Below are 14,463 nucleotides of genomic sequence, written 5' to 3'. Positions count from 1 at the left end.
CATTGCCAGTACGGAACTCTGGAAACTGGGGTGTCACCGCAAGGACTCTTCCTTTCCTTCTCACAGCGGGGTGGGACGTCGCGCAAATCTTCGCACCGCGGGGTAATTTCTGCCTGGACCGAGAGGACGCGATTGCAGTCACGCCTCGTTTGACAGCTTCTCAAGCAGATGTACAACATCGCCAAGACCAACGGATCCCTTGTGGAAGAAGAATGACAGGAAGACCCTCCGGATTACGGTCGCGCTTGCGGGGACTAGAACAGGCAACGCCAGGCAGTCCCGCCCGGTCGGCGCGGGCTTTCGGGGGAAGAAGCAGGAGTCCACGGGTCATCCCTGTTGGCTGGGGGGGGTTCTTGGAGACGGCGGGACGGGTCGCTGGGGTGTTTTGGTGTGGGAACGAGTCACCGAGTGACATTTGCACACCTTGTCACCGAGGGCGCCGATGTCGGTGTATTTCGGTCAAGTGTCTGCCGGCGGGGTAGTGGCCGATGGCGGGGTTAATCATGTGTTTACACTTGTTTATGACCAGATCGCTGCTCTTTGTCTCTTGCTTCGCTTTCCATGCTTCTATGGGATATGAAGTCGTCTATGATGAGCAGAATCTCGCGAAACCCGTCACAAAGTTGAATAAGTTGCACTTTCGGAGACTGAGGCCATTTCGCCTCCCTGCCAATTACCCCACCTACGTACTCCGTGCCACCATCTCTGTTCCTACGGGCTTGGTAGGGGAGTGGGGTCATTCACCTGTCCACCAACCAGAGACTAAAGATTGGTTTTTGACTTGTGTCCTTCGTTCCGTTCCCGTAGGGAGTCATTGCGGCGTGGGAAAGGCGAAGCTTCCGAGCCAAGTGGTGACACATTCTGGCGGTGAAGAAAGGGTTTTGTGGTGGTGTGCTCGGTGTTGATCGCCTGGTTTTTGAGGATCTGATACACGATGCAGGGTACCTATTTTCTGTGACTTTTTTGGGACGTATTTTTCGATTTAGATGTACGGAGTAGAGTGAGCCCGAATAGGGAATGCGCATTTTCTTATACCGAATACGGAGCTGCCTTTCTAGGTAGGTACTGTGGTCTTAGGATCATCAGGACCAGACCACCATCTATCTAATATTTAGCGATCGAATGTTGTCCTTCGGTACTTACTGGCCCTTGAAGACCGGAAATACTGTATTAAAATAGCGGAACTCAATACAAAGCTATCTAAGGTCATTGAAAGAATACACTACCCTGGATTCACAACAGAACTCCCTCTGGGCGGAGACAGAATGCCGACTAGGTGTAACATGCAGCATCAGAGATACTAAAGCTAACATGTATAATCAGGACAGATAGTGATCCGAACGGCCACTTGCTGAATCTACTAGAGTTACGATTCATCTACAACAATGGAGCGCCTCGATGCTACAGTTCTAACCCCGATTCAAGAGTACCAGTCTCCCTCATCATCGTCAATCGACTCCCCCATGTCAGATTTGTGCAGCAACTCCTGAACCGTCCATAGCTTGAAGGGAAACCCGGGCACTGTGTTGGTATTCTTGAACTCCTTCCCATGGAGTAGATGCGCTGCGCAAGCTTCGTAGTTGTCATACGCGTATTGTTCGGGATCATGCTTCAACAGCCACGATCCTGTAAACTTCGCGATGCTGCGGGGGTTCTTCGCAGCTTCATCCCAGTTGGTGTGATGGAAGGCCTCTCTGGACTTGAAACCAATCTTCTGGGCGCAAGCGGTTCTCTCGAAACTAGATACAGCCGTCTCATGATCAGTAAAATGACCACATATACCAAGGTTATTGATGTATGGCGTGAGGAAGAAGACAGCTTACCGGAGTTTGTTGTGCACCTTGGTTGCCAAAGCAGCAGACACCTTGCCGCTCATCTTGAGACAAGCAGCAAGAGAAAAGGCATCTTCCAGAGCAGTAGTAGCGCCGAACCCAGAAGAAGGCAGGAACGAGTGCGCCGAGTCGCCGCATTGCACCACTCGCCCTCCGTCCGACACCCACTTCGGCTGGGGATCACGGAAACGCAGCTTCCAGTCGGTAGCCTGGTTATTGGGTGTCGACTTGATGACCTCGTGCACGATGGGCGCCCATCCCTCGACGTACTTGAACGCGCCAGTCGAGTCGGCGATACGGTTCCAGTCTTCTACGGCAGCGTCTTCGTCTCTGTGCGTCAGGCCCCAGCAGAACTCGGTCGGCGACAAGCCGGTGAAGAAGTGTGCGCCGGGACCAATGTGGAGGGACGTCCACTCCCGCTTGTCCTTGAAGAACTCTGCAATAGCAGGTACTTTGAGCGCCTTTTCGGCTCGGTAGCTAGCTCTGTACAGGGCAAAGCCGGAGCTGATGGGCTTCTCCTGGGTGCCGGTCACGATGCCCCAGGACTTGGATCCTACGCCGTCTGCTGCCACGACGATGTCGGCGGTAAGTTTGCTCCCGTCGGCGAGGACCACGCCACCGAGCTCCTTGGTCTCGAAGAAATCCTCAACCTCTTTGCCTGTTTCGACGGGGATGCCAAGTTCGGTGGCGTAAGTCAGGAGGAGGAGGTAAAACTCGCGTCGGCTGACGGAGATCGTGGGGAGATGGGGGTTTCCGAGCCTGGTTCCGAACAACTTCTCGCCACTGAATTTGAAGAATTGGAATTCGGCCGAGATGGCGCTCTTGTTTAGCCTCTCCATGAATCCGGGCCATTTCGAGGGTGTGTGCAGTCCGGGAGACTGGATGAAGAAGATTTCACCTGCGGATCAAAGTAGGTGTTTGGTTAGAATATTGTCTCTGGAAAGTGAGCGAATAGGTAATGCTTACCATAGTCTCCCGGGTCTATGCGCTTCTCTAGAACCTTGACGCTATGTCCTTGGCGATGAGACTCGATGGCGAAAGCCAGACCAGCGATTCCGGCGCCGACAACCAAAATCGAGATGCCTGTATCAGAAAGACGTTCCATGATGTTAGGAAATGCTCTTTTTGTCGGATGAACCAGGTTTTCGCGGCCAATAGGTGCTATGCAAGTAACTTCAATCGAGTTGAAAGAACCAGAGAACTGTGCGTTGATGCAGAGATGAAGGAGCAGTCTCTGTTCATGCTAAAAGTAGTTCATCTTGAGGTGATTGAATCATCACCCTGTCTTAGCAGAACGGCGGTCGAAAAGTCCGCGCCTTGAGACATGAAGTTTCGGACATTAACGAAATTTCAATTAGGCCGCATGTCGATGGTAAAGAATAGGAAGAAACAGATTTAACCTAGCCCCTCGATAAGATCGTGTTACATCTAACCCCACGTAGTCTGAATTATGCCGCGTCTGTAGAGCTGGAAGTAAGGCTACTTACTCGCTACTGGCCCAATCAGCTGTAGTGTGCGAGTAATTGGATTAGAGATCAAGTCGGTATTCGGGGCTGTTGTCCTTCCGTGACCGATTCAAAACTCTCCATAGTTTTCGTATGGATTGCCGACTAGTCTTTTGATTTCGTAGTAGACGTATGCTCGCGTTTCGTCGTTATACAGGGCCGCTGAGTCAGCTCGCGATTCACCGGCGGTAGATCGTACGACTCCTAGTCGTTACACTAGACGAACACCTAATTCTTAGGGGTCAGGCTCCAGGAGCGGATGTCGGCAGGGGCGTCATACAGAAGCCCTAAACTTAGGACTAATTCCCGGTCGTTTTGTCAAGTTAGGAAAGTTAACCCATTCAAATGGTGCGCCCTCGGGGTTTACCACCTCAGTCAGGTAGGAATGTGCGTATATCGTATTCTCCACGATATGCGCCTTCTTAGAATCATAGTAGCCCCTTAGTATTGACGTCGAGAACTATGCTATTTCATGGAACGCATCATCGCGTAAGGATAAATGGATGACGAAGATCGGTGCTACTCGAAGACCGATATCCGGGATTGACTCTGTCTCTCCTCAACAGCTTGAGTCACCTTCCGATAGGTGTCCCCGTAGAGTCGGCTTTTGATCTTCAATCGCTTTAAACTGCCCATTTACTATGACTCGCAGATATTAGTGGAGTCGCGTCCTTGATGGGTGCGATTTCCCGCTCTTACAGCCTCTATTGTCTGCTGCCCGACAGCCCGGTTGGCGGTCGTTCATCTCGATTGTATTCCTCTCAGCATCTCTCCCAAAGCTTTGTATTGGATTACGAGGCAGAAAAGGGCCCTATTAGGTAGTTAGGTAGGGGTGGTAGGTAGGCAGTCTGGGCCCGTGCAAACGGACCCTTCCACCTACTTATACCCACAGAGGGATCGCGGGCCCTGCCCACGATCTTCCCCTTCTATACACACGCAATAGACCTATACTAACTTATTAACCTAATTATAACTAAAAGGTCTAACCTACTTACGTATATACTAATACTAATTAATAATTAAATTATATATATATTTCTATTATAAGTTAATAAGGATATAATTATAAAAAAGATAGCCTCGACCTACCTCGCTAACTATTTTAACTTATTAACTTAGTTCCGTTTATCTAATTAATAATAAATAGCCTAGTTTATATTACCTTAATTCTCCTTTATTATTACTAACTAATAACTAATTAACTAATTATAGGCCGTTAAGAGCGTACTCTATTCTATATAATCCCTTTTATTAAGGCTACTATTATAAAAAAATTAACTACTTTACTATTATTATTAACCTCGCCTCTATTATTAATATTATTTTTACTAACCTTATTATAACTATTAACTTCCCTTTAATTAAGCCGCTCGTAAAGGAATCTATTTTAAATATATTATAGCTAAACGCTATTTTAAATTAATAATAAATAAAAAGAGATTAACTACTAAGAGATTAATTTAATAATTACTAAAGTACTAGTGCTTAATAATAATAAGACTTTTAAAATTATAAATACGTTAATAATAAAATATTCTTTATAAATAGCAAAGTATTCCGAGATATTAAAAAAAAAAAGAAATCTTAATAGTAATAATAATAGGGATCTGTTTTATATTACTAGCAAATCTACCTCTTTCTAATCTAACGGATACTCCGAGACTAGACTAGTAAAACGAAATATAAAAAGTACTTAAAGAAATCTCTAATTAGTAGCTAATAGAATCCCCTAGTTACTATTAGAAGTACGGTTACAAAAGGCCTTTCTTTTCTTTTTATTCTTTTTATAACCTTTTACTAACTTTAGTAACCTTCTATTTATATACCTCGTTAAAAGAATAGAATTTTCTAATTAATAATAATAGCCCGCTCACCGCTATTAAAACGATCGCTATAACTAACCTACTACTTATTTAAACCTACTTAACGTTATACTATAATTAAAATATAATAATTACCTCTTATAATTATTTTCTACTATATACCTCACCTTACTAAATATACTATAATAACTACTAGCCCTAATAATAAATAAAAAGGGGCTAACGACTAGTTAATATTACCTTAGACTTATTTATACTCTTAAATTATAGAACTATACCTAATTCTAACTTATTAATAAAACTACGTTAACCTAACTTAATAAGGCTTATTTAATATTATACTTACCCTTATAAATAATAAAAAACTTAATACTTTTATCCTCTATATAATAAGATCCTACTATCGAAATAGCTTAATAAGTAAAAAGCTATAAAAAGATTTTAAAACCGACTTTTAAAAGTAAGAAGTAGGGGACTTTTTAAGAATAAAAAGTACGATTCTTAAAAAGCTAAAAAACTTCTTTATAAATAATAATATTAACTTAATAATTAAAAATCGTAATTAAATAGTAAACAAAATCGCTAATACTTTTAATACTTAGTACTTCCTTACTTAGACCTCTAAAGAGATCGTAGCCTACTATAGCTATATTAAATACTTTAATATATTATACTACGATCCTTATTTCCTTTACTTATTACTCTTATAATTAATAAATACTAACGATTTTATTTAATAAGCTAGAGAGATAATAAAGGAGTCTACGTAAACCTAGCTAATTTAATTAAAGTAATTAAAACTACGACCTTAGCCTCGCTACTAACTAACTAACCTACCGCCTCTCTAAAAAAAAAGAAAAAGAACTAAAAAATAAAATCACTATTACCTAATAGCAAAATCTATTCTATTAAACATTACACTTCGATATAAAAACTAAAAATAATATTATACCTAATACTTACTAATTAATTAACTTTATTAAGCTCTATAATAATAAAAATAAGTATAATAATAAAAAGTATAATATTTTTAATAAAAAGCTCCGGATCTTCAAAATACTATATTAATAAGTAGGAATTAGGAAACGTTACTATTTTAATACTTTCTTAAATATACTTAAGAGAAGGGCATTAACCTTCTACTTTAACTAACTTAATAATACCTCTAACCCGCTTAGTTTTAATATAATATATTAGAAAACCTAAGAGTACTTCGAACTACTTACGAGTTATTAAAACTACCTTGCTAAGCTCTATAACCTCTACTAGTACTCTATAACTTATAAAATCTAAATAAATTAAACTAATAAATCCTATAAGCGCTAATTAACTATATTATAATCCTCTATAAGGTACTAGCTACCTAAGAATCTATCTTTAATATAAATAACTAACTCCTCTACTACGTAAATAATATACTAAAATATAAACTTATTATACTTAACTTAGTACCTATATTTATTAATATCTATTACTAACTTAGTACTTTAATTAATATTATAAAAAGAGAGTATAACCGTAGTAAATAGTAGTAATATTTTTAAAATAGTACTTATAATAAAGAGGTCCCCGCTACTTACTAAACCGACCGCACTTATAGTAGCTTTAGTAAAAAGACCTAATTTAATAAGTAGAATTAACGTAGCCGCGGCACTACTAATAAAAAGTACTTTATTTATTATAAAACCGGCTATTAATTAACTAAGTACTTAGAAAAAGAGTAATAATAGGTATACTAAAAGTATAAAAATAGTAAAAAAAAGAATAAGAGATCTATACCGAGCTTATACTTATAGTTCCTTACTTTTTATAAAAAAACCGCCCCTATTAATAACGATAATAATAATAATACTATAATCTAATACTTTAATAACCTTAACTATAATTATAAAAATAACTACGAGGATAAAGTCTAGATTTTAATAATATACCTCACGACTATTACTAATAATAAAACCCTTATAAACATCCTCGCTACTTAAGTAATAAAGTATAGCCTTACTAATATTACCTCTATTAATAAATTAACTAAACTTATAGAACTAACGACCTCCTTCTTATTAAATAAGAAGTACTTATTAAAGGACTTTTAAAATATTATACTTAATATTAGTACTATAGAATTTTTAATTACGGGCTATCCTTAACTCTTTATATTATAATAATAACGACTTAAAATAACTCTTAATACTTCTAGAGCTAATGAAATAAGTATTTAATTCGGTAATAACGAACTTATAAGATTATTAAAATCTATAATTATTAATACCCTATTTAGTAATATTACTTTTTACGTCTTATTAACTAATACTCCTTTTTTATACTACCTAAGGAATATAAATAAGCTAGGAATATACTTTAATAATATTAATAACCTACTAGTTAAAAGAAATATTATAGTACTTATTATTCGTAAATAAGGATACCCTTAGCTTCTACTCCTTAATAACGAGAAAGCTATTATTAAATACTTAATAAAAAGTAAACTATACCGCTTATATCGGCGCTTTAGTTACCCTTTAGTTCTTCGTTTTCTAAAACTACTCTAATAATTAAATAATAATATGAAGATCGTAGCCCTCGAGAAGCTTATAAAGATCTATTAATAATACTAACTTAACGCTACTACCCCTAGCTAATTTAAATTTACTTTATAAAATAATTACGATTTTAACTACGAAATTATAATTAACGTAATATACCTAATAAATTATAAAAGTACTAACTAACTAGTACTTTACGTTATTAATACTACTACTTCTTTCTAAGTAGTAAAGTTCTTTATAAACATAATTATAAAATATATATAAAAAGCTCTCTAGTTATATTAAATTAACGTTTACCTCGGCCCGCTAAACTAAATTATTATAAACGTTAATAAGAACTTAGTATCGTAAAGTTTAAATCTTTTACTAAATCTATATTTATTAAGGTTAAAGAAATACTTATTAAAGCTTATAATAATATTAATAAAACTAAAAAATACTACGTAGTACTTAAAAGAGCATACGATATTATTTAAAATAAGTACTTATTAATAAGCATAGAGGCTATACTTTAAGCTATAATTAAAGTAGTTAATAATATAATTAGCCTAAATAACCTCGTTCTTATACTCCTCGTTTTTAAAACTTTTCTATATACTTCTAATAACTCTCTACTATTACTAAATATTACTTAACGTATAAAGGTAGTTAAAAAAATAATAAAAAAAGTCCGTAAACTTTATATTAATAAGTAAATAAGCGAGGCACTAGCTACTTAAAATAAACTAAATATCTCCTATATTATTAATCTATTACTATAATTAAACGTTAAAATCTAATAAGAAAGTAAGGGATAAAAAGGCCTATTTAAGCTCGTTTTAATAAGTAGTACTACTTACGTAATAAAATTACCTTATGGCTTAATAAGCTTTTAAACTATTATAATTAAACCCTAGTACTTAGAGGAGGTCGACCCCGAGCTACTAGCTACGGTAATAGAGCACGTTAACTACTTACTAATCCTTATAATTAATTAGCTAACTAATAGTAGCGCTACTATTAATAAAGCCCTTAATAAAATCGTTATAATAATTAACGACGACTTTTTATTATAAAAGAGGAAGATTAGAAAAATATTAATATAGTATAGCTACGGTAATACTTTTATAACTACTACTTACTTTATATTTAAAAAAAAAAGTAAATCTTAAGCTAGTTATTAAACTCTATAATAAGGGTATTATTATTATTATACCGGGAGTACCCTTTATAAAATCTATTAATAAAGAGCTTTTAAAACTAGTTAAAAAAAATATAATTAAATTCGTTTAACTCGGCCCTAAATATAAGAATATAAAAATATTTAAGTCTTAATTTATTAATAAGATTAAAAACCTAAGACTTAACTTTATTAAAAAATCTTACTTAGTTATATAAGAGTATAAAAAAAAAATGCTTATATAATTATTAATAATCTAAAGGACTAGTTAACGTCTAATCCTTACCCTAGCCCTAACCCTAATCTAGGAAGGGCACGTCGTTTAGTTATAAAATATTATTTAAATATATATATAATCGAGCTAACCTCTTTATTATAAGGTTTTTACTTAATTACTAGCTTAGATCCGTTACTTATACTCTAAGGGCACTATTTTATATATTATATAGTTACTATATAGTCTCGCAAAATCTAATACTTATTAATAAATAATATATAATAAATATTATTTAAAAATACTCTAAATAATAATATCAACGTTCGACCTATACTTACTAATCTTAATAAAAAAAAGCAAATTATTTAGTATTATTAAAATATAAACTAATAACATAATTAAACTATTAAATAAAACTTTTAGCTAAAAAAAAAACCGAGCTTAAGCGTATTAAGTTACTAACTAAACTAAAATAATAATTATTAACTAATAAGCCGCTTATTTTTAATAATACAATTATCTTACTTAAAAGTATTAATATAATACTTAGATAAAAGAACTAAAATAAAAAGCTTAAATAAATTAACCCCTCGGTATTAAATATAAAATAATAATTCGTTCAGTAGCGAGCTCGAGGTACTTATATTATATTAATTTATTAACTAAAAATAGCTTTTAATACGTTATTTACTACTTAATACTAAGTAAATCCGTTATTTACTAACTATATTATACTACATTATTATATTAAATAGTAAATAAATTATTTAAACTAAGGGCTCATATTCGTATTATTAAATCTAACTATAGCTAAACTCTTCGTTTTTATAAATAAGTTATTTATAAATAATACTAATTATACCTTATAGCTAAGTTATATTATTATTTTTATAAATAAAAAGTAAACTAATAAGAACTTTACGATTAATAGTAATATTATTTACTATAACTTTATAAAAAATAAAAGGATTACTTAGAGCGTATTAATATTAAAAGTTTATAGAATAGTTATAAGTATTAACGTCGCTTATACTATCTTAACTACCCTAAACCTTATTACTAAATAACTTAATATTCTAAAAATCCCTATTATAATTTATATAAATTTATATTTATTATATAAATACCTCGTTAAACTAAGTATTATAAAAAAAAAGTACCTTATAATAAATATTATAATACTTTAGTAATTATACGAATATCGTAAGCTTTATAAAATCTATTAAATTAGTAATAACGATAACCTAACTAACGGGTTTATAAAGAATATACTAAACAAGTCCCTTAAGTAATTTATTAATAAAGAAATTATTATAATTAAAATAAAAGGATAAGTAATACGTAATTAAAATAGTAATATACTATAAGTAATAAGTCGTTTAATAAATATATACGCCTCTCGGGCTTCGGCTTAGAAAAAAACGCACGTATTCGGGGCGTAATTAAATTAATAAAAAGCTCTTTTTTAACTATACTAAATTTAATAATTTCTAAAAAGTTTAGATATATAAATTATATATATTAAAAGATTAAGAAATAATTAGAAAAAGGGGATAATAAAATTTCTATATAAATAATTATAATAAAAACTATACTAAAATTTTAGTATATAGCTTTAAGTATTTCTAAATAAGGGATTAATAGTAGATTCTATTATTAGTTCTCACTAATAAGGGGACCTAGCCCCTATTCTACCCTTTTCTATTATAAAAATAAAAAACTATTAATATTAGATTACGAAATAAAAAAGGGCCTTATTAAGTAGTTAAGTAGGGGTAGTAAGTAGGCAGTCTAGGCCCGTGCAGACGGACCCTTCTACCTACTTATACTTATAGAGGGATCGCGGGCCCTGCCCACGATCTTCCCCTTCTACACACACGCAATAGACCTATACTAACCTATTGACCTAGTCGCAACCGAAAGGTCTAACCTGCCTACGTGTATACTAACACTTTGTTATAAGGCATACCCATGTAAAACCCTAGTCGGTTCTCAAAGCCCATTGAGACCTTTCTAGAAGTAGAACGCTTCTCGGTCATCATGCAACGCTACACCTAAATAGCTCGAGGGTGACGGAAAACCTCGAGTTATTGATTGATTCCATGCTCTTCACGGGCACATGACCTCCAACACCTTGCCTATTTCACCCCGTTGGGCTTTGGGTATCGCTGTTGAACAGAAAGTCGTCTGAAATCGTCAGTAAGATATCCATCAGCCAAGGCAGTTGCGTGGGTTGAGGAAGTTGCCCAAATTGGATTTCTCTCAAAACCTACATGCAGACTGAGGCGAAGGCTTTCAATTTTCCTTGCGGAAGAGAGTAAATTCCTGTCTGTATCTCTCGCTTACCCAAATCTGCGGCACTGGTTGTCCTAAACCATATGTTGCTCGGTGGCGTAGTAATATTGGAAGCCCCTTCCCGGTCACCTCATCGACTGAAGAGTCCTTTATTGGCAGAAAATTTACATGTTGGCTGCGAGCATATGCAGGCTGTACTTGGCCGACATAAACTCGGGCTGAGAAGCGTTGGGTTTGATGTACATAAACCAAGCTTCCCATGCGGGGAACATATCACATCGTAATTAACTGATTCAACACGCCGAAAGGACCCTAGATTCGCTCCAGATAGAATCTCAGAACATGCGACTCAAAGATTTCAACTGCGTGTTGGCGCTGCTCATCAGTCTGGGAGGTCGTGAGAACACAGTTGGCGTAAGCGGCCTTCTTCTGGGGGGTGGTAAGTCATAAGACTCCGAATCTACCAGTATGCGATCCTAATTGGTTCATCACAGACTTTTCTTAGTTTTCTGGCGAAGTTGGTTTCGCTGCAGATAATGTGGCCGAGTATGAGGTAGAACCAAATATCTCACCCCTGCTTTGGGCAGTACGCGTAGTGGACGCTTACCAAATGTTTTTCGGGTCGTTTTAGCCAGCGGCAATGTTATCAGAGCTAGTCAACACGTAAATTCTGACTTGTTCAAAGCTCTCAAGGGCGGAGCGTGTAACTTTGACCTGGTCGCCAAATTCGTGCTCAAAACCTTTCCCTATCGCAACCTCTATGGCGGGGTCATGGTATTCCCTTGGGCACAGAAGAATGCCATCGTTCAGAAGTTTGTGGAGATAATTGATGGCAACACCAGCGGGCACCCCGAAGATACTGGGTTCGCAGCTGCTGCGTGTCTAAGTGGTGGGAAGAGGATATCTTTCGTTGTTGCTAACATCGAGGGGCAATCCAATTCAACGGCTTTCGCGGGACTTGAAGTTCTGCCTCCCGTGGTCGACGTGCGGGCAAACCTCCCAGTGACCAGCATTGCTGCCCAAATCACATCGCCGAGTGGCGAGTACCAGGTTTGGAGCACTCTGACTTTTCACAACAAACTTGGCATGGGCTGCAAGATACTATCATCATTCGACGCCGTTATTGAAGATATTCAGGACCAGGTCCAGGATGGCGACGACTTCAGAATCGTCTACCTCCTAACGCCGTTTCCGACCCTGGCCTCAAACTACGGCGGCAATGTTCTTGGTCTTAACGAAATCCACAAGAAGAACTCTATCGTTCTCAGCATCCAAGGAATTTTACCTAACATGAAAAGTGTTGGGCTATCGAGACAGAGGCTGAAAGAAGCGACTGCAGACATCGAGGCTTATGCTATAGCTACTGGCCAACTGATCACCTACCTATATCTCAACTACGCGGATCAAGATCAGAGACCATTGGCGACGTATGGTGAAGAAAACATTCGGTTCCTGAAAAGAGTTGCGGAGAAGTATGATCCCGGACAGTTCTTTCAGTACAGCGTGCCGGGAGGATTTAGGCCTAAGGATGTATGAGGGCTTACGGCATCGGGACTATCACAACCTGCCGTATGATTTAAGAAAGTAGTATTATGATGTGGGCACATGGATTTGGCGAAAAGATCTCGTTTGAGGGCTTTCAGAAGTTTTATTGTCATCACTTGCCAGTTACCAGATGGACTTAGGCGTTGATTTAGTAATAGGTGTCGCTCTACAGCTGGGCACTTGCATTCGGGCCCGTCAACTGACCTTGTCGGTCAAAGAAGAGCTTCTGACCGGTTCTCAAGCTTTCCTGTAGGCCTGAGGCGATCCTAAGTGACGTAAGAGCCGATCTGAGTGGGATTGGCAGTGGCTTGTCGTCCAAAATAGCATCAACGAACGCATTCGCTTCCGCAACGAATGCCGAGATGAATCTATCGTACCAAGAGTTCGTCGGTTCAATCTTGACATAGCCATCAGTGTCGCAAATCTCTACTCGATTCTTTCGCGGCATAGCATTGACTGTCAATTTGCCTGTCGTACCGAATATCTCAGTGACGCTGTCATAACCGTGCGATGAGCTTCTCGAGTGGTAGAAGTGAGCCATCTTTCCGTCCCAGAACTCGCACACCCCGATCGCGTTGTCCGCATCGCCAGTCTTTTCAAGATCTGGGAAGAAGGAGGTTGTTCCAATGGCAGAGACAGATTTGGGGACGGAATCCTCGCCCAAGAACATCAGTGACAGGTCAATTTCGTGAATGGCACAGTCAAAGTAGATGCCACCAGAGTCCCTGAGGTACTGATGGAAGAACGGGCTCTGGTCAAGCTTTTCACATCCATGAGATCTGAAAACGAATGGCTTGTCAATGGCACCTGATTTGACTTTGTCGTGCGCATCCTGGTAGCTGTCGTCAAAACGGCGGGCGAACGCGACCATGGCTTTAGTCTCTGGCTTTGCTTCCACATGCTCGCAGAGGGTCTCAAGCTAGATGAGAAAGCGTCAGCACAAATGGAGAAGGAGACAATAATGACAACGTAAGGTACCTCTGAGATAGACTTGCAGATAGGTTTCTCGCATAGAACATGAATCCCCTTATCGAACGCAGCCAGTGTCTGTGAGAAATGTAGCTCGGTAATAGAGGAGATGATGACAGCCTCAAGCCCTGGCGTCTCCATCATCTCTTCGAAAGTGGGATAAGTCTTGACACCATGCGGCTGAAGATGCTGTTCGGCCCAGTCGAGATCAGCTTGAGCAGGAGAGCAGGCGCATAGAAGTCTGGCTCGCGGGACTAGGTTCAGAATATTGAGGGCATGCTTCTGCCCCATACGTCCGATGCCAACAACACCCACATTGAGGATCTTGGGTGAAGAGGTCATGTTGTTAAATTCTTCGAGATACAATTAAGTAATCTGAATTCAGTTTCATGAACAAATTTTTGGGGACGTCGCTGTGAATAGACGGATTGGCTCGCTTGTGGTCGTAATGATGGTGTTGTGACTTTTGTTGGCGATGTTACGAGAGGTTATACTTGTGAATATGGAGAGCGGAAGATTATTACTGCTTCTAGCGAATGAGGGCAACCCCGGCGATTTTACACCGTATTGGT

General features: G+C 37.6%; 3 protein-coding genes across 3 annotated transcripts; 1 reads left to right on the top strand and 2 right to left on the bottom strand.

Moving 5' to 3' along the window:
- Positions 1-1,420: 1,420 nt before the first annotated feature.
- Positions 1,421-3,421, bottom strand: CLUP02_04447 (uncharacterized protein; the record flags this gene model as incomplete). Its single annotated transcript, XM_049283459.1, has 5 exons — positions 1,421-1,739; positions 1,824-2,730; positions 2,799-2,993; positions 3,320-3,338; positions 3,404-3,421. The coding sequence occupies 5 exons, from the start codon at positions 3,419-3,421 to the stop codon at positions 1,421-1,423; spliced, it is 1,458 nt and encodes a 485-aa protein (XP_049140602.1).
- An 8,298-nt stretch (positions 3,422-11,719) lies between these two features.
- Positions 11,720-12,913, top strand: CLUP02_04446 (FAD binding domain-containing protein; the record flags this gene model as incomplete). The annotated part of the gene is made up of 2 exons (XM_049283458.1): positions 11,720-11,816; positions 12,063-12,913. 2 exons carry the CDS (start codon positions 11,720-11,722, stop codon positions 12,911-12,913), a joined length of 948 nt encoding a protein of 315 aa, XP_049140601.1.
- Positions 12,914-13,088: 175 nt separating this feature from the next.
- CLUP02_04445 (oxidoreductase) lies at positions 13,089-14,233 on the bottom strand (the record flags this gene model as incomplete). Its single annotated transcript, XM_049283457.1, has 2 exons — positions 13,089-13,841; positions 13,901-14,233. 2 exons carry the CDS (start codon positions 14,231-14,233, stop codon positions 13,089-13,091), a joined length of 1,086 nt encoding a protein of 361 aa, XP_049140600.1.
- Between the last annotated feature and the right edge of the window lie 230 nt (positions 14,234-14,463).

Source organism: Colletotrichum lupini, chromosome 2, assembly GCF_023278565.1.
Source record: "Colletotrichum lupini chromosome 2, complete sequence".
NCBI lineage: Eukaryota > Fungi > Ascomycota > Sordariomycetes > Glomerellales > Glomerellaceae > Colletotrichum > Colletotrichum lupini.
The sequence above is the reverse complement of the archived record's forward strand: the minus strand, read 5'-3'. Positions and strand labels throughout refer to the sequence as shown.